We start from the raw sequence: 19,285 nt of genomic DNA on the forward strand, positions 1-19,285 counted from the left end.
CTACTCACTCAGCAGCTGGGTGACTTTGAACAAGTCATTTAAATTTAAATTCTCTACGCCTTAGTGTCCTCATCTGGAAAGCAGACTGGTAACAGATGTTTGAGCCAGGAACTATCAGGAGGCTTCAGTGGCTGGCTTGGTTGTGACACCAGTGACACTATTGCTATTATTCAAGCCAAGGAAATGAGGCAGGTCCCCAGGAGCCCAGGGCACAAGGGCAGGATGGGATCGGTGGCAAATCTGCCTGGGAAGGTGCCCTGACTACTCCTCGGGGCCCTCCCGCCGGTGACATGGTAGAGGGCGGTCGCTGCGCTGGGGGCCGTGTCAGGCTGTGGCTCAGCTGGGGAGTTGGAGGATGGGGTGCGGGGCCCCGCTGAGGCCTGAGGATTGTGGGGAAGGCCCCGTGGATGGGCAGGGGCGAGTGCTAGGCCTCAGCCACACGTGCCGGCAGCCCGAGGCTCAGGGGCCTGTATGCAGCGGACACCTCGCAGGTGCTGGGCCACTGCAGTGAGCAAGCCAGGTGTGGCCTCCGCCCTGCCAGCCGAGCAGGGAGACGGGCCTTGCTCAAGGGACGCCTGCTGCACACACCCCGCGTCGCCCCCCGGGCTCTAGGGGAGCAGCTCAGTGGCGCCTGGGGAAGCAGGTTTCGAGGATCAGGTATGTAAAGGCCTGAAAGATGTCAGGAGGGAGCCAGCTGCCTGTGCTGGGGGCAGGGTAAGAGACGGCTGCAGCTGCCCCTGGCAGGCGGCAAAGGCCCTGAGGCCTGAGGTGCTGGGGAAGGAGGGGAAGGAGGGGGAGAGTGGAAGCTCTGCGTGGGGCAGGAGCTGGTGTTTCCTATGAAAGAGGCTGAGGAGAAAATCAGTCTTTCACCCCGAGGGCCAAGGCAGGCTGGCCACAGGCCTCGCCCTTCGGAGCCACAGCCCCCCCCACCCCGGGGTCAGACTCTGGGCTCCTGCACTTGAGAGGCTCCCTGACACTTGGCCAAGGAGTGCAGCCGTGCGCAGCGCCCAGCTCTTTCCTGTCAACACGGACATCTCTGAAACCCCAGGCAGGACCTCCTGCCTCACCTGCTGCTTGAGGCCACCCCAGGCTTTGGCCAGGTCACCAACCACCTGCCAGACAACTTTGGTGGGTACATGACATTGTTATCCCCATTTTATGGATGAACAAGTGAGACTCAGGGTGTCAGGTGCAATGCACTCAGGGTGGAGCTGGGACCCAAGCTCGGGCCTGTGACTCCAAGGCCTGAGCTATTGGGCTGAAACCTGAGCCACCTGGGCTGGCTTCCCAGCTCTGCCACTTATCTGTAGCCTCAGTTTCCTCACCTGTAAGACGATGCGAATGACACCCACCTCCCAGCGTTGTGGTGAGAATTACACGTGACAGTATTCACGAGGCAGCCAGGACAGTGCGCCCCGTGGGTTCCACCTGCTCCCCAGTTCTCCTGAGGCTCCAGAAGTCCCTGAGCTGGAGGAAGGCAGCCCTTCTTTCTTCTTTCCTGGCCAAGGGCACTATTTCATTGCTCCTACTGGGCTCACTTACGAGGATGGAAGGCCCCGGGTGAGAGGAGGTGATTAGTAACAGGGCAGCATCTTTGTGTGGGGAGCTCTTTTGACATAGTGTTTTTTGAGGGGGTGGGAGAGCAGGGAAACATGGAAAACCCACTCAACCCAATGCTATTTGAAATATGCCAATTTTAATGCAAATTCATTCTTGCATTCAAGAAATAAATACTGAGACATGGATCGTGTGCCATGCGCTGTTAGGCCCTGCGGATGCGATAGCAAGACAAACACAGCTTGTGTCTTCAAGGCGCTTCTAATCTCACATGGGGCTGAAACGTCAATCAGGGAGTCCCCTGAATCAATATAAAATTGTCCTGGTTCATGCTGCAGAGGAGAAGGTTGGGGTGCTCTGTGGGCCTGTGACAGGAAGGTTTGCCAGTTGGAGGGAAAAGTCGGAGTTAGGCAAGAGGAAGGAAGGAGCACGCCAGGCAGAGGGAGCAAGGCAGAGGATAAGCAGGGGGCAGGCCGGTTGGGTTTGGGGGGACCCCTCGGGAACTCGCAGTTCATGGTAAGGAGACTTTTGTCTTGAACCCAAGAGTGGTGGTGGGGGGGTCCATTGGAGGCTTTAAGTGGGGAATGGCATGATCAGATTTGTGTCTTGAAAGGCCACTCTGCTGTAGCTTGGAGAGTGGATTGGAGGGGAGCCACAGTGAATGTGGGGAGCCCTGGAGGCGGCTCTGCAGGGTGCAGGCAAGAGGGTGCAGGCATAGTTGGGTGTGGGTGGTGGGGCAGGGGCACAGCCAGGTCAGCCATGCCCACCGATACCCAGTGATGCCCAGTAATGACCACAGGTGCCCAGCAATGCCAAGTGATGCCAAGCGATGCCCCGGGGTGTTGGGCCTCTGTGGCCCCCGTTACCGCTGTCTGGGCAGTGGCTGGGAGGGACGTTCTCTCTCCCGTCTGCTTTCCCTCTCTGACTCTATAGCCTGTCCACACCGTGGACGTGGCCAGGGTAAGATTTCAAAGGAAGGAGCCGAGGTGTCCAGTTCCCGAGCCCAGGAGGCCTGTCTCATTCGCAGTGAGAGCGCGTGTTTATTTTCTGGAGGCCTGGCAGGGAGGGCGAGCTCCCCACTGTTCCTGCAGGCTTGGGCGCCACGGGAACGCTCCTGTCCCCCGTGCAAGGAGCCCCCAGAACTCCCCACTGGGGCCCAGGGTGTTTATGCCTGCAGCCCCAGGAAATCCGAGGGTTTCTCTTGGTTTATCACAAACACCCAGATGTTGGGGATCAAATTCTTATTTCCTGAGAGGATTCCAGAAATCCTCATGTGTTTTTGTTTTTTTCCTAGGTGACTTTGGAGGATTTTCTCCAAACTCTTTTACCTCTGAGGTTTTCCTGTCAGGCTAGGACCACACAGGAACTGACGGAAATCAGACCATTTGCCATGGAGTATTTGCCTCGCTGGGGAGAGGAATGGGTGTGAACTCATCACCTTTAGAAGTGGGAGCCGTCTTAGGGTGTCTTCCCTGGTCTGCAGCGGCCTGGGGCCTGCGGGCCGTGAGTTGCCGGCTCTTCCCGGCTCAGCTCGGCCCTGCCAGCCCAGCACCAGGGTGTCGGGTGGGCGTGAGCTCTGGCGGCAAAGCCTCAGGGAGCCCAGGTTGGCTCTGGATCCTGGGTTCTTCCTGAGACCTGAGGCTGGGGCCTGTCCCCGCGGCCCTCCCCACTTGGCTGCTCTGGCTGGCGTGGTTTTAAGGTCCCAGCAGCGTCTCTTGGGCTGGGGCGGGGAACAGGGGTGGGGGGTGGGGGTGGGGTCTCCAGGGCAACAGTCAAGGTCCACCTGTGGGAGGGGGAATCAGGCAAGGCAGGAGAATGACCTCCTCGCCTCATTCCAGCAGCCTCCTCCCTGGGCTCCAGGGGAAGCGGCTGCCCGGGGCTGGGAACTCGATCCTGGTGGGCCGCCCTGCTGAGGGGAGAGGGTGGGCTCCCCAGTGGAGCTCACTTTCTCAGCCTAAGTGGCGATAATGCTTCCTCAGCAGCAGCCTCAGAGCTGGGAGCGTAATGAGAGCGTGCGGGCTGACTGCTGGGTGAGAAGGCTCTCCCCTGAGAGGAGCTCTTAGCTCTGGCGTTAGAGCAGGGCCGATGGGGGGAGGCCAGGGTGGGCTTGGGCCTCCACTGATACCCTTGCCCGGAAGCAGGGCCTCCCAAGGGAGGCTGTATTTGCCTTGCTGTCTGTACCATGGTCCTCTTCTCCCTGCCTGTCTCACATTGGGGGCGGAGTGGGGTGTAGGAAGTGAGGAGGAGGGGCTGGGCTAAGGGATGCGTCCCAGTGTCCGCACAGTGGGGGCTGGTACGGAAGCGTGAGAAGGGAGATGTACAAACGTGGGGGCATCAAGAGATCAGAGGTCCTCCCCCCAACCCCCCCTCACCACGCCTTAGTGGGAGTTTTATCCTCAGGGCTTCCTGAGTTCCATTTTGAGCCCTGCCTCCTTCAGACAAGTCTTAGTGTTTGCCTTTGCCTCAGTTTTGCCATCTGTGAAATGGGAATAATTATCATACTCAATCACCTTATATACCATGGTTGCTATGAGGAGGAATGAGTGAGTGATTGTAAAATTTATCAGTTTTCATGACCTTTGCCTGAGGAATTCCATTTCTAGGAATGTGTCTCTCCCAAATACCCACTGAGCTTTATGCAGTATTGCTTATAATTAGACAGTATCAAAACAGCCCTGGGGTTCCAGTCACAGGGACCCAGGGAATGGTCCAGTTACTTGTAGCCAAATGAAGGGACACTACGTGGCCAGGCAAAGTCTCCAGTGGAGAATGCGCAGGGTATGGCATTATAGAGGGAGGGGGTAACGTTTATGCCTCGTTCATCCTCTTACCTTCAGAACCTTGCAAAATGCTTTGCGGATAGTAAGTCTTCCATAAACGGTTGTTGAATTATCTCAACTATATAAAAATTGCATCTCATGAAAGCAGGCTTGGGAGAAAATATTTCAGAATGCTAACAGGAGCTATTTCGCAGTGATGGGATGATGTGTGATTTTCATTTTTTTCTTTATTCTTCAGGAAGTTGGAAAAAATTCAGTGATGAACATATTACTCTTATTTTTAGATGCAATAACTTAAATGTTATGTTGGCTTATAAAAATATAGAAGTCTTTTTAAAAAATTAAAGCAATGCAAAAAAATAAAATAAAGAAACTTAAGATCACTTCGAGTCGCCCCACTTAGCAGTCACAGCCATGAATATGTGGCATGCAGCCCTCAGCTCATTCTTTGCACATACCTGTATTGACGTGTGTGTGTTTCTACATAAGCAAGATTGTAGAAAATGGGTGTCTCATAAACCTTTTCCACATTCGGTATCTTGCACCTTTCCTTGTATCATTTTGAATGGCTGCGTGGCGTTCAGTTTCACGGATGTGCTGGATTCAACTAAGCCATGCTCTGTTGACGTGCATTTAAGTCGCTTCACATTTTGCTCTTCTAATCAATGCTGCCATACCTTTATAATAAATAACAATAAAGAACCCAGATATGCCTTGCGGTTTCTGGCTTCGGGATGAGAGTTTCAGCCCAGAGGAAGGCAGCCAGCCCTGCTTGGGGAGGGAACTGATTTTAAAGAGCTCCACGACGATGTTCTCAACATTTGCAGACTGGTCCCCTTGCAGCAGGAGCGGGTGGGGGTCTAACACCAGTGAGGCTCAGAATATTTAGTTGAGTAAAAAAAAAAAAAGACCTTTAAATTGAAAAGAGCCGTCTCACGTGGAGAAGGCTTCCTCAGCGCATTGGGGATGGCGAGGTGGCTGGTCTGGGGCTTTCATCAGTGGCTGTGTCGGCTTGGGGCGGCCGCAGGCCCTCTGAGAGATGCTGTTAGCAAAGAGACCAGAAATAGGGAGTGAGTTTTTCAGCTGCTCTTAAGGACCAGGAGCCAGGCCCAAGGGAAGCGCAGAGAAGCCATGTCTTTCAGCTTGTCAGCTTGGAGAGACAGCCTGGTCTGGTAGAAAAAGCCTGGTCCTGAGGGTCAGATGGGCGTGGGTTCAGATCCCTGCTCTCATTTACCAACTGGTGGCCTCAGGAAGGCACCTAGCCTCCTAGAGCTACTCTTCTCTATGAGATGGACACAGTAACTATCAATGCTTTCCCACCTTGCCTGAGGATGTCAGTAAAGCCCAGTTCCTGGAGCATGTGGAAAAGGAATTCATGTGTTTTTTAATTTTTTAATTTTGGGGTATGTGTTATTGATCTTAGTGGAAGCAAATCTAGAGTACCACCCAGACCAAACACTTCCTACACACCTGTGGGACAGGGAACTCACTCTTTCTCAAAGTAGCTTGGACTCGGGTTGAGTTCATGGCTGTACCTGGAACTTCTGACCGCAGTTGGTGGAGTGAGAAGATTGGGCTGCAGGTGAACACGGGGTCCTGTTGTTCTGGCTGGTTGGATGTCTGCTGCAAAGAGCCCCCAGTTTATTGGGCCTTGAGACAGACTTGGGGTCCCCAGCTTAGCTGGGAAACCCCTAACCCCATTGATGAGATGATTGGCTTGATCCAGGCAGGGAGGGGGCCTGGAGCTGAGCCCCTGGCCTGGGCCCACCTCACCGCTTGCTTTTCTCCTTCCCTCCGCCAGGGAGCTCAACGGCAACAACATCACCCGGATCCATAAGAATGACTTTGCAGGGCTGAAGCAGCTGCGAGTGCTGTGAGTATGGGGTGCTGCCCCGCTCTTGACCTCCCTCCCACCCCCACCCCGGCAATGCCGTGGGAGTCCTAGGCAGAGCCCTGGCTGTGGGGGTAGGGCGGAGGTAGGGCTAGCTGGGCCCTTCCACTGTGGAGTCAGTCTCGGGACACCCTGACAGGGTTAGAGGGGGGTGATGTTGAGTCCTGACCCAGAGCGGCCACTGCCTCCCACTGAAAAATCGAGCATGGTGTGGGGCCTGGGCTGGGCAGGTTGGCTATTAACTGTCTCCTGGGGGTGAGGGAAAACCAGGTGGCCGTGCAGAATCTTTAGGTCTCCGTACTGGTCTTTGTGGGCTGCTGTAACAAAATACCATAGACAGGGTGGCCTCAACAACAGACACAGTTCTGCAGCTGGAAGTCCCAGATCGAGGTGTCGGCAGCGTTGGTTCCTAGGAGGTGAGGGCTCTCTTCCTGGCTTGCAGAGGGCCGCCTTCCCACTGTGTCTTCACGCGGCCTTTCCTCTGTGTGCCAGCAGAGAGAGAGCTCTGGCATTTCTTCCTCTTCTTATAATGTCACCAGACCTATTGGATTAGGGCTTCACGCTTCTGTCACCACTGTACCTTATCTGTCTCCCTAAGGGCCTGTCTCCAGATGCGGTCACACTGGAGGTTAGGGCTGCAGCATGTGCATTGTGGGGGACACATGCCAGTCTATAACAGTCTGCGTAGTTCTTATGAACCTGTGCCCCAGAAAGACTCCCCAGCAAGGCCACAGCCCCCCAATTTGAGAGAGAGGTGGGTGGGGCAGTTGAGGACAGAATGGACTCCCTAGGTGCCTGATAGTGGCAGACGCTGGAGGTGGCCGCACCGCTGTGGGGCTTGACTACTTGCTGGCTGGCAGTGGAGCTGCCCATGGCACCTGCCTCGTCAGGCTGGGCTGGGGCGAGGAGTGACAGGAAGGACCCCTTATCACCCCCTGTTCTGCCGATCTCAGGGTGCAGAAACAGCAACAGCATGTGTTCTTTCTGATGTAGGAATGGCCCAGCCCACAAACTCAGGAGTATAGGAGGAATTGCATTTTTTCCTTTTCTCTGCATCAAGTCAATTTTGACTCTGAGCTCATCTCACCTGGCTGGCAGGAAATCCAACATCAGACAATCATATGGTCCCTCACTCTGTTCTCCCAGGGTAGTGCAAGGGTCCTGGGGCCTCTGTTCTTTGAGAACTACAGGCTCTGCAGTTCCAGGGTCTTTGGAGAAGCTGGGGATTTTGTGGCCAATCTACTCTGAGATCAGAGCTAACCAATTGCTGGGCAAGGATATGCTGCCCCAGAACCTACTGACCTCTGACCCCTTGAGAGTCGGGGGAAGCTCCCCTCTCTCCTGGTGTCCCCCTCCCTTCTCCCGCTAGGCCTCCAGTGGAAGCTCCTTCACACACCAGGCTTTGGGGAACAAAGTGGAGAAAGAGAAGTGTCTGGTGGCAGCTCTGCCCCTGCCCTGCCCTGCCCTGCCCCAAGCCTGTCTGAGGCCCACGTGGGGCGCATAAGCCGCCTGCTTGAGTGGAGAGGGGAAAACGCAGGAGGAAAACAGGCCGTCTCAAAGATTACCATACAACAGCCATCTACTGGTGAAACGTGCTGCCCACCAGCCGGATGCTCGGGGTTTCAGGGCACGTTGGCAGTGAGGAGACGCAGAGTCCCATGGAGCCAGGTGGTTCCGTTGTCGCGGGCACCCCACTCTTTTCTTCGGCAGATGGGGCCAGGCAGAGTGGGGGTGCAGGCAGGAGAGGGTGTTGTCTGCCCACTGCAGAGGGTGTTCGCTGCATGTGTGGGCTCTGCCCACTTGGCACGGGCTCCCCTCCCCCTGACACTGGCTGATCCCCTGCTCTGTCCCTTGGACACGTGCCTCCCGGGCTGAAGGAAGCCAGGGCATGTGTGCCAGCAGCCCAGAGCCAGCCCCGTGCTGCCTGCTGCCGGTCCCGGCGTCCCCGAGAGTGCCTTCGGAGCTCCGGCCTGGCACTCTGCTGCCCCGCTGCCTTCTGCCGTGGCCGTGGCCTCACAGGGTTGGCGTGGCAGAGGCTGGAAGCTCGTCTTGCTGCTAGGCTGGGTGTGCCCAGAGCCTGCGTGGGGGGAATTTGCAAAGTTGGGAGGAAATTTTGTGCACTGAGGCTAGGACATGGGTCAGTAGGAGGTTCGGGCACGGCTCCTGTCTCACTCCCTCGCCAATGCTGCCCTGGAAGACTTTGCCTCTGTCCCCCCTCGTGCCAGCTGTTCCTAGCAGTCCTTGTCCCCCACGCTGTAGCTGTCCTGTCTCTTTGCTCCCCAGGCAGCTGATGGAGAATCAGATTGGAGCGGTGGAGCGGGGGGCCTTCGACGACATGAAGGAGCTGGAGCGGCTGTGAGTACTGGCGGGCGGGCAGGCTCAGGAGGGCGGTGGGGCTGGCACCGGGAGGGTGACGCAGGTGGGAGCGGGGGTTCTCAGAGGAGGGACCTCACGCCCAGCCTGCCCCTGCCTGTGGACGGAGCCGGGAACAGCCGCAGCCGTGGGCGTGGTCACAGGGCACGGCGAGATGGTGGCACAGTGAAGCCTGGAGAGTGTCCTCACCCCACATTCTCAGTGCATCTGTCTTTGTTGTTTTCCCTGAAAATACATAAAGGCGAAAACTCACACAATAAAAAGGAAGTAAAATTTCTGTCATCTCAATCCGAGACATAGCCATGGTTCACTGATTTGCGTGTCCTTAAAGAAAGGCCCTGGTGTGCCTGGGGCAGCCATCAGGGAAGCCCCAGGGGCCACCAGAGGGTGGTGTCTTGGGTGCTCAGGGCTGCAGCACAGAAACAGGAGGGTGGTGGCACGTCCTGATTTGCCCGATTTAACGGCTTTCAAGTTTGAAATTGGGTCTTGACCAATTATTGCATTTCGGATTGGCAACCGGGGAAAAATAGGAATGTGGTGGGGGGAGGAAGAGGATGGGCACTCACATGCATGCTGGTCACTAGTCTCGTCCTTTTGCAAAGTGCTTTGGCTGTAGGCGTCAAGAGTCTGAAAGTTCATGCTCTTTGAACCAGAAAGCCCATTTTATTTTAAGAAAATAATTAGAGACGTAGATAAACTATTTATCAGGATATTCATTGCACATCATTTAATACAAAAAAAATTGGAAATAGCCATTCTGGTTGAGATGTAAGATATAAAATCACATTTTGAAGGATAGTGAAGGTCATGGAAATATGTTCACGACATAATGTTAAGTGGAAAAGGTAGGAAGTGACATTTGTATAAATAAAAACAATTTGTATGAGGATAGAATACAGGAGGAAGAAGACAACTGAGACCATTAACTCTCTTATAGTGAGTGGCGGGAACAGGTAGTTAGGTAACTTTAATTTTATTCCTTGCGTTTTTCTTCTTTTATGGATTTTCTTACAATGAGCTTATAATTATAATTATATGTGTGCTTTACTGTATGCCAGGCACTGAGGTAAACTCTTTGCCTTACAGTATCTCATTTAATCCTTAAAACAACAGTGCTGTTAGTGGTATTTCCCAGATGGGAAGTAGAGGTGCACAGAGGTTAACCACAATCATGCAGAAGAGGAGATTAGAACCTGGATCATTTTGCCTTTCAAAGTCTGGGCTCATTTTAGTGACTATGACCTAATACCTCATCTTTCACTTTTATATCAAAGAAAATAAGGCCAGGCACAGTGGCTCACGCCTGTACTCCTTGCACTTTGAGAGGCCAAGGTGGGAGGCGGGGAGGATTGCTTGAGGTCAGGAGTTGGAGACCAGCCTGAGCAATAGCAAGACCTGTGTCTACAAAAAAAAAATTAGTCTCACATAGTGGTGCGTGCCTGTAGTCCTATCTTCTTGGAAGGCTGAGGCAGGAGGATCGCTTCAGCCCAGGAGTTTGAGGCTGCAGTGAGCTATGACGACGACACTGCATTCTAGCCTGGGCGACACAGCAAGACTGTCTCTAAATAAATACATACATACATACATGCATATATACATACATAAAAAATATACATATGGTTGCCATGTTGCCCTTCTGCAGCCTGGAAGAAAATCAAGGCAGTCTTTCTTTTGTGTCTCTCATCCAGGCCTGAAACTGAGTGATGAGGAGCCCACAGCCATACAGCATGTTTAGGGCTGTGTTGTTTTCTTTCAAAGGCTTAGAACAGAATCCGTACCGATGACCCCACTACGAGGGGCTGATTTGGGCCTAACCCATTCCAGCTCCAGTGCTGGTGCTGCCTCGCCTTGAGGAGAAAAGGTGGGCGGGGGTTAGGGGTCCAGATGTGCCCAGGGTGGTCCCTGTCATGCCTGCTGCTGCCACCCGTGCCTTGGCAGAGTCCTCCTTTTTGAGTCATGACTTGTCACCACAGACTTTGTCCTTTCTGTCCTTTTCCAGCTCCTTATTTCACAGCAGGTCACCAGCACTTGTTGGAGACAGTGTGGGTCATAAAAATTGGTAAAAGTGGGGAGTCATAAAAAATTATGCATACTCCAAATGTTTCATTTTAGGTTAAAACATATAAATGTGTATTTATTTACCCCCCCCTTCTTTTTTGACCCTTTTTGTTGGCCGAGGCCTTTCTTTTTAGTGTGAGACCCTGATTAGAGTTCTGTATTGTTTTCCTCGCCTAAACCTCGCACATGTACCTTGTTTATGATTTTTGGTTTTGGTTTCTTGAAGGTGGAGTGAGCTTTATTAAAGGCCCTTGGAAGCAATCTGGGTGGAGAATTCTGGATTTTTAAAAAATGACACCTCCTCTCCCACCTCCCTTGTCTTTTATTTGATTTAACAGCCCTTTCACTAATAGCTTTGCTTTTATCACATCTTTCCAAGACATTCTACTTAGTTTTCATAGAGACGACTCCTTTTTCCACTAGTAGTGCATTCATTTATGCAATAGTCAGTTAGGTAGTTGGAATCCCGGGTGCCTCTGCCCTAAACAGGAATGGACATGGCTGGTTCTTGTAAGCAGTGACAGACCCAAGGACGGAAGCAGCAGTGCATGGTCCCATGGGCTGTGGGGAATCGGCATACCCTGCCGCTAGGCAGCAGCTGGGAGGCGGTGGGCAGCTGAGGTCCCTGCGGGCTGGCTGGGTGAGGTTGGTGACGTATTATGAGGGTGGCCAGGACGGGGAGGAGGGAGAGGCAGGCTGCGGGATCCCACATCTACCACTCAGCGATGCCTTGGGCGAGTCACTTACCTCTTGGCACCCTGAGTCCCTTATCTGTCAAAGAAGAACAATTCAACAAAGTCAGAAAACATATCTTGGGCACCGACTAAGAACCAAGCCATGTGGCGAGATGGTGGCAGTAAAACCTTCCAGAGGGTGGGGCTGTTGCAAGGAGAGCGGAGGTGTGAGCGTGCATGTCAGGCACTGTGGCCTCGGCCAAGAGAAAGAAGCCCACCTTTCGCTCCACTTTCCCTCTGACGGTGAGGTCATAGTAAGGGCTAACCATGACTGGTGGCCGCTACTACTAATGTCCTAAATTACCTGCCTGTCACTCACCAGGCTGGGTTTCTTTCTTCTTTGGTGTCCTTTGATTTTCCACTTTAAACCAGGCATGGCATACCTTTTCCTCCTAAATGCTTTTCAGAAATTGAAGCCAGAAAAATGAGAAAGTCTTGTGGGGGAACAAAAACAAAACCAACCCAGTGGTTACCAGACAGAATAAATACAGGATTAATTTATTGGACTGAGGTTAAGGAACTCAGAGCTATCTGGTGTCTACTCCTGTTGCTTTAAGGATTATATTGATGGTCCCCCTTTTTCTCCCCCAAGGCAATGATGTGTTTCCCTAGGATCCACCCTTAAAAATAAACTTCTTCCAGCTGGTCTGCTGAGGTTGTAAATGTGATTGTCTGTACTGTGCTGGAACAAGGTGGTGCCCAATGTGGTGGCCATGACCTTTCTCACAGATCAGACGAAGGATGACCTTGCAGGAGGTAACCACAGACCAATTACTGCTGGATACATAGAATTAAGTTTTTTTCCCTTTCCCTGCAAAAGAAAGTTTTTGCTAAGGTGGTTTATCATATAGCTGTCCCTCAGTGTCCATGGGGAATTGGTTTTAATACCTCTTTGGATACCCAAATCCTTGAATCCTGCAGTCTCTTGTATGAAATGGCATAGTTTTTGCGTATCACCTATGCACATCCTCCTGTACACATTGCATCATCTCTAGATGGGTCAGTGACTGGGGCCATGTTTCACATCAGCACCCTCCTAGCCTTACCGGGCACACGAGTCACTCGGGGATCTTGTTGATGTGCAGACTGTGACTCAGCAGCCTTGGGGTGGAGCCTCAGATGTCCCAGCTCTTACCAGCACCCAGCAGGCGGTGCCCTGCTGGTGGCCCGCGGACCAAGGTTCTGTACTTTGTGGGTGTCACCCCCACTCTCCCTCGATGCACTGAGCCGCTGTGGAGTAAAGGCCAAAAAGTAATTGCTCAATTTTAATGTTGTCTATTATAGTTGTTAAAAATTTCCATAATTTCCCTTGCTACATCCTAGGCTCTGGTGTCAAGGAATTAGTTGCCTAAGGGACGTGAGATGAGTCTGGTTAAACTTAGCCGCCCCCCTAGGACAAGTCTGGGTTCTTTCTTCACTGTGTTTTCTTGTCAGGTCATATTCCTGGCAAATATGCCAGAACCAGACTCTCACTCCTGCCTGGGTTCATAGTACTGAAAAGATGACTGCTCACCAAGAGGGAAATTAAACATCATGGACACTCTATTCAGTCATTAAAAATAAAGGGGCCATTCTCTATTGTTGGGCGTGGAAAGGTGACCACAGACTGTTGAGGAAGAAAAATGCAGGTGGTCAGGTACTTTTTCTCCTATTATTTGAGGCTTCCTTTTCTATAAACATGCATTTTTATTACATTGATAAAAGAGTCAATAAAGTGATTTTATTCTGTAAAAAGACCCAAAGCAAACAAACAAAAAGGCTACACCACTGCTGAGCCCAGCGTGGGTGCAGGCAACTGGGAATGCGGGCGGCATGGCCAGTCCTGCCACGTTAGGGTGTAGCTGACGTCTCACGTGTACTCAGGTGTCTAACCCACAAGCCGAGCGTGTCGGAGTCGGGGCCCCGTGAATGACACAGGGCTTGCAAGTGCGAAGCGATGATGACGATGGGTGTGGACATCGACTTGGTCAGGGGCTCTCACAGGTACTCTGTTCTCATCCTGCCCGAGTGCTGGGTGGCAGAATTTCCTCTTTGTAGATGGAGAAACCAAGGCCCAGAAAAGGTAATTTTCCTGGGATTACGCGCTGACCCTGTTAGGATTTGAACCTCTGACTCTGAATCCGGTGCTTTCCGAGAAGGGCTCGGGCTTTCCTGGATGTCCAGGCAATTTCCAATTCTTCTCTTCTCTTTTTCAGGCGACTGAACCGGAACCAGCTGCACATGTTACCAGAACTGCTGTTCCAGAATAACCAGGCTCTGTCGAGACTGTGAGTGATGCTCTGTGGCCAGAAAGTTCCCTCTGTGGTTTTATCTCCACTCTGTGGTGGGGGCAGTGCTTGGTCAGCGGGGCCTGGACGTTCCCGTGGCCCCCACGCTCCTGCCCTGGCAGGAATGGTTCCGGGCGTCAAAGGCCAGGCCCTTTCTGCAGGAAGGAGCTGTGCAGGGCCTTTCTCCACGGCAAGCACTTGAAAGAATCCACAGTTCATCCAAATTCCTAGCTGATGTGGACAGCGTGGGCACCAGGGTGTCCGGGGGTGGGCACACTTGTTGACAGTGATGCCAGCCTTTCCCGGGGCTGTTCTTGTGCAACTCTCACTGCCTTTGGTAACCTGCCTTGGGCCGAATATTTATTCACTCAACTAAGCCCTTCTTACACCTATTTCTATTTTCAGCTTATTCTGCCTTTTAGGGTAATGCAGACTATAAGGTTATTAATCATGGTGTAAAATCGTATTTTTATTTGCTGTCAATGTGCTTCTTTCAAGTTTAAAGGATAGCTGCTAGTTCTCCCGCTCCGTGATTTGCCAAATGTGTCTGAATTGTTTCCCCAGGTATTTTGTTTGATGGGATCTTGGCTTGGACAGGAACTTCGAGATCATCCAAGGAATCTCTTCTGCAGCTCCTTAGCATGTAGTCCTGTAGTCTTTGCTTGGCTACCTCTAGTGATGGGGAGTTCACCACCTCCCCCGGCAACCAATTCCATTGTTAGACAAATCAGCAACTTAGAAGATTCTCTTTAACTTTGAGCTCTAAATTTGCCTTCTAATAACTTAATGTTTTTCTTAGCTTTGCTTTCTGTAACTACCTAGAACCACCATATATTCTTGTTAGGTTTTTGAAGGGCTGTCAGGTTTTAGAATGTTGAGTTGGGAGGCTTTTGAATCCCCTTAATTGTTCTTAACCTAAGAACCACTGGCTGAGACCTTCTGCGTGCTCAGTGAGGCCCTGTGGTTCTTCCTTGATAGGGGCTTACAGGACAGCACAGGTAGAGAAGAGGCAATGAGCAGTGCAGGTGGGACTGAGGGGCGGTGGGATTGAGGACTGCAGGTGGGGGATGGCAACCTCAGGCTGCCCGAGTGCTCTGTGGGCCTGACTATGGGAATCTGGGGCTTGATCTCCTCCCCTCTGATTAAACACAGCCAGTCCTTCCCACTTCTTGGGATATCTGACCTCTCTCTAAGCCCAGTGGTCTCCAGGCATCTCCAGAATTTGTTGTTGATCTTGCCTTCAAGCTTTTGTCTTTACAATGGATCTCTAATTTTTAGTCTGTCCAATGGTCTGTCACTTCCTCCTCCTGGCCTGGAGACCACTCCACTGTGACCTGCAAGGATGATTCCTTTTGCAGGTCTTTGCCACCACCTTGGGCTTGAGTTGGGCCTTCTCATCCAGTCCGCCTGTAACTGGTATGTTGACCTTTTCATTTGATGCCAGGCACACACAGTGGGGGCTTTATTTTTCCTTACTTGACTGCTAAGGCGCAAGACCCTTCCCAGCAGATGCACCCATGCAACGTCTGTTGGACCTGGGGTCTGCATGGTGGTCCCCATGGTCCATGCTCTTACTGGCCACAGGCAAGCCGCTGGCCTTGCCTGGCCTTGGCCGCAGCAGCTCCATTTTCTCCCCCTGTCCTTTTTCTGCTGGCTTTTGCAAGGGTTATCACAGCTCTACCTTTCTGCAAAAATTCATCTTGAACATCTTTCCTCTTGGTTTCAATTCTGCAGTTTCCAAGCCTCCTTCTCCTGAGCCCTCTTAGCTTTTCATGATTTCCCTCCCACTCCTGGCATCATTTGCCTGCCTGGGTCCCTTCTCCCTCCCATATTGACCCACTGCCCTCCACCATCCAGGGATCGGAGCATATGCATATTGCACGATTGCCGTGCAGCTCTGGGTGCTGCCTTTGACTCTCCCCGATTGATTTTAAAATGTCAAAGATCCTTCATGTGAGCAAATCCACCACTGCCAGCCCTTTGCTTGAGATCATCTGCAGCCATATTCACTTTTATGGGGGCAAGATCTTCTGCTGTAGCCTTCCACCAGCCCCTGGGGGTGAAAAGGCGTGGAGCTCTATAGGGAAGTCTCCTTTAGGCATATGAGGCCACCTCTCACCAGGGACATTGGTGCCTGCATGTCCCTGGGCTCTCTCCTGAGAGGAGCCAATGTGGCTGCCTACTTGTCCTGTGTCTGGGGAACTTGGATCCCTAGAAGAATGGGAGGTGGCCTGGAGAGTAGAAAATCAAAGGTCAGTTGGTCCTGGGCTTTCCAAAGTATAAGTTAGGGTGGTTTGAAGCTTCCGAGCCTACTCTTCTTACCCAGGCACTGTAGCACTACCAGGAGGCTGAGCTAAGACTGCATGTAACACATGCGGCCTGCGGCTGGTTGCAGGGCATGTCCGCTGTCCCTGATATCCCAGGGTGAGCGGATGGCCCTGCAGTGGAGCTGGTGCTCCTGTGCATGGTGTCTGGTCTGACTTGTGGGACTCTGTGGGGCAGCAGTGTCCCCCAGTGTTGCTGCCAAGGAGCCAGGTTGGAAAGGTGAAGCGACTTTCTCAGAGTCAGTACGAAGCCCCTCTGACCCCTAGCCCTGCATTCTGCATGGTTTCATATTTTAACAAGAGTCCTAGAGAAAAGGACTTCTGTGCTTTAACGAGTATTAAATAAAGCCATTGAAGAGGACAGGAGTCTGGGTGACACTTGCTCTTGGGACCCTACAGGGTTGGGAGCCAGGGCAAGGGAGTGGCCTCCAGACAGGTTAGATATTCTCTGCCTGGTGGTCCTGGGCTGGCTGCGTTGGGGAGGGGCCCATTGGCAGCCAACAGAGGGACTTCCAGAAGAAGGGCCCTCCCAGGGGAAGTCTTGTGGCCCTTTGGGGAATATTTCCAGACTCTAGAGCCAGAACTTCCCCCTAACACTTACTGCCCTTTCTTTCCAGGCATTGGGTCCCTAACTCTTGGCAGGAAATGTTCCTTATCCAAGAGCAAAGCTGGCTGCGGGTGAGGGGAGGCTGTTTTCTTTAGCTCTCCTCTCGACGTTTCTTGATCTGGTCTGTAAGCAGGTGTGCAGGCTGGGAGGACTCGGGGAAGACTCCCACACCGCACGCCCTGCTTGCGGCAGCCCAAGACTTGGGTTCACCGCTGAGGCAGTGCAGGCGCCCCTCCAGGGCGGGCCGTCTCACAGAGGACACAGTCTGGGGAAATGATTAGACCAACCTTTTCATTAATCTGGTTGGCTGTCCCTGGTGCTGGGGCTCACTGAGTTTTTCACCTTGGATGTGGTGACAGGGAAAGACACTGGAGCAAGTGTTTAAAGATCTGTTCGCTGATATTCCTTGCCCCACCTCCGCCCTGTTCTGCTGACTTGAGCGTCTGGCGTTCCCAGACATCTCTGTTAACTCCCCCGGTTGGTCTGGCCGGGAGGAGCTTGTGGGTACGCGGGCACGCTTGGTTCCAGCGACAGAAGCCCGCAGGCTGGTGAGATGGCGAGGGTGGAGGTGGGTTGTGTGGGCACAGCCAGCAGGCGCGGGCTCCCCGACAGGAAGCGACGCCCCGCCGGCCCTCAAGGGGCCTGGACTGAGACTCGAGGGACGTTTCTGGTTCTTTCTGAATTTCCACCTTGCTGTTCCTTCCTGCAAACCAGTGTCCTGGCCTCATGGGCAGCGTCTCTGCTCCATCGTGACTCGGGTGACATGGTGCTGACGCGCCTCCCACTTCCTGTGACCGCAGGGCTCAGATCCCACAGTGTCTTGGCCCACTGCAGGTTCTGGGAGAGAGAGTCTGGCCCATCGTAGCTCAGGAGGTCGCCCCTGGGCCGGTGAGCCGTGTCAGGCTCTGCGATTAGGGTGCAGTGACGCTCAGGAGCTGGAGGTGGGCCACTCCCTCAAAAGGCAGTGCCTGGCAGCCCTGCTCTCTCCCCTGGTGACCTTCTGCTTTGGAGGGATCTGGCACTAATCCTTCCCATCTGGAGCACGCTATGGACTCTCATGCAGAGGCGGTTATGCTAAATCAGCATGAAAACGGGCTTGAGGGAGGCCACGTGTGCTGGGTAAGGTGTAGTCACCAAGCATATAGGTGGTGCGGCCCAGGTTTCGGTGGATCTTGTCTGTGTAGCCTCCAGAAGTTAAAATCTGCTCACAGGTTATTCTTCACTACTACTATAATACTTCCCTGGTGTTGCGTTAGTCTGTCCGTTTCTTTTCATACTCAGGATCTATGGCTCGGGGAGGTGATTTGCTTTGGACCCCAGAGCAGCGTGATGCTAGAGTTGGAATTGGATACCAGGCCTTCCAGGGTCCTAAAGAGCCTGAAGATGGGTTTAAACCTTGACGTAGAAATCTCATGTTTGGGGATCTTCCCTAAGGAAATAATAAAACATGAGCACAAACTTGTCCATTGGGACATTATTTAGAATATTGAAAAGAAAGTGGAAATAACCTGAATGTCCACCACTGGCGGCATGGTTAAGAAAATTATGATGTATCTACCTGATGGAATATTTATGCAGTCATCAAAAATGGCCTCTAGGAAAGATGTCAAGTAATGCAGATAAATGTTCGTGGTATCAAGAGCCAGGATGCAAAATTGCACGATTGCTAAATAAATCATTCTAAATAATGATGAAAAATGACGGTAGAATGCCAACAGGGGTTGTCTGGGGGCGACTTTTTTCTTTTCTGTGTTTCCCAGATGTTCTCTAAGAAGCACATATTAGTTTTATGGTAGGAGGCCTCCCAGTTTTTTGTGAGGGATGGAAAGCCGCTGTAGTAGGAGTTAAAACGGATGCAGGTTACGGTTACATGATGTTGCAGCATTTCCTTTAACTCTTCGATGCCCGTTTGCGCTTCTCTGAGATAAAGATGATAAGATAATAATAGCCACCTCACAGGGCTGATGTGAGCATTAAAGAGAGGTGTGGCCTTCTCTCGTGTCAGACGGGCACATTGCGGCGCAAGGGAGGTGCCCAGGAAGTGTCGCGTGGGCCCACACTGGACCTGCTTTGGAGGTGGCGAGCCTGACTCCCAGCGCGAGCTGCCCTGGCTTTAGTCCAGCGTGGGTGCTGGTTCCGACTCGCGCTCTTAGCTCACAATCACCCCTCCCTTTGCAGGGAGGCCGATGTGCTGCCAGCGCAGGCCCAAGGCTGGAGTGCAAGGCTTGGGGTGCTGATGAGGGGACTCTGCTCTTTGTACTCCCGGCTGCTTTGCTGGGCAGTCTGGGAGAGCAAACGAGGAGCAAGTAGGTAATGGTGCCCCTGGACCCATTTCTCAGTGTCCTGAAGTTACATTCTCTACTTCCTTAGGGAGGGCCCCACTGAGGGCGGGCCTGGAGTTCCTGCTCAGCAGCCCCTTACCTTTCTAGAAGAGAGCACCCCCATTCTCTGTCTGCAGTTAGAGGGAGTCAGGGCGCTGCAGATGTGTGCCCGCCTGGGCACCCATTCACTGCCTTGTTCTCCCAGGGCCACTGTGAAAGGTCGTGGGAAGTGCAGTCATTATGGTGATGTTAGAACGAGTGGACGGTTACTCTGTGCCAGGCTCATGCTGAACAACTTGCAAATATTAACTGATTTCACCATCAGAACATCTCTGTGAGGTCAGTGTTTCTCCCATTTTACAGATGAAATGTG

The 19,285-nt window shown here is 52.6% G+C and overlaps 1 protein-coding gene across 1 annotated transcript in view; it reads left to right on the top strand.

Moving 5' to 3' along the window:
• SLIT1 (slit guidance ligand 1) overlaps positions 1-19,285 on the top strand; it is a 163,338-nt gene that overhangs the window by 11,818 nt on the left and 132,235 nt on the right. The window contains exons 2-4 of the mRNA XM_012767462.2: positions 6,139-6,210; positions 8,512-8,583; positions 13,589-13,660. Coding sequence (XP_012622916.1) covers positions 6,139-6,210; positions 8,512-8,583; positions 13,589-13,660 — 216 coding nt within the window. The remainder of the gene's footprint in view (positions 1-6,138; positions 6,211-8,511; positions 8,584-13,588; positions 13,661-19,285) is intronic.

The sequence above is a fragment of the Microcebus murinus genome, chromosome 14 (genome assembly GCF_040939455.1).
Source record: "Microcebus murinus isolate Inina chromosome 14, M.murinus_Inina_mat1.0, whole genome shotgun sequence".
NCBI classification, from domain to species: Eukaryota; Metazoa; Chordata; class Mammalia; order Primates; family Cheirogaleidae; genus Microcebus; species Microcebus murinus.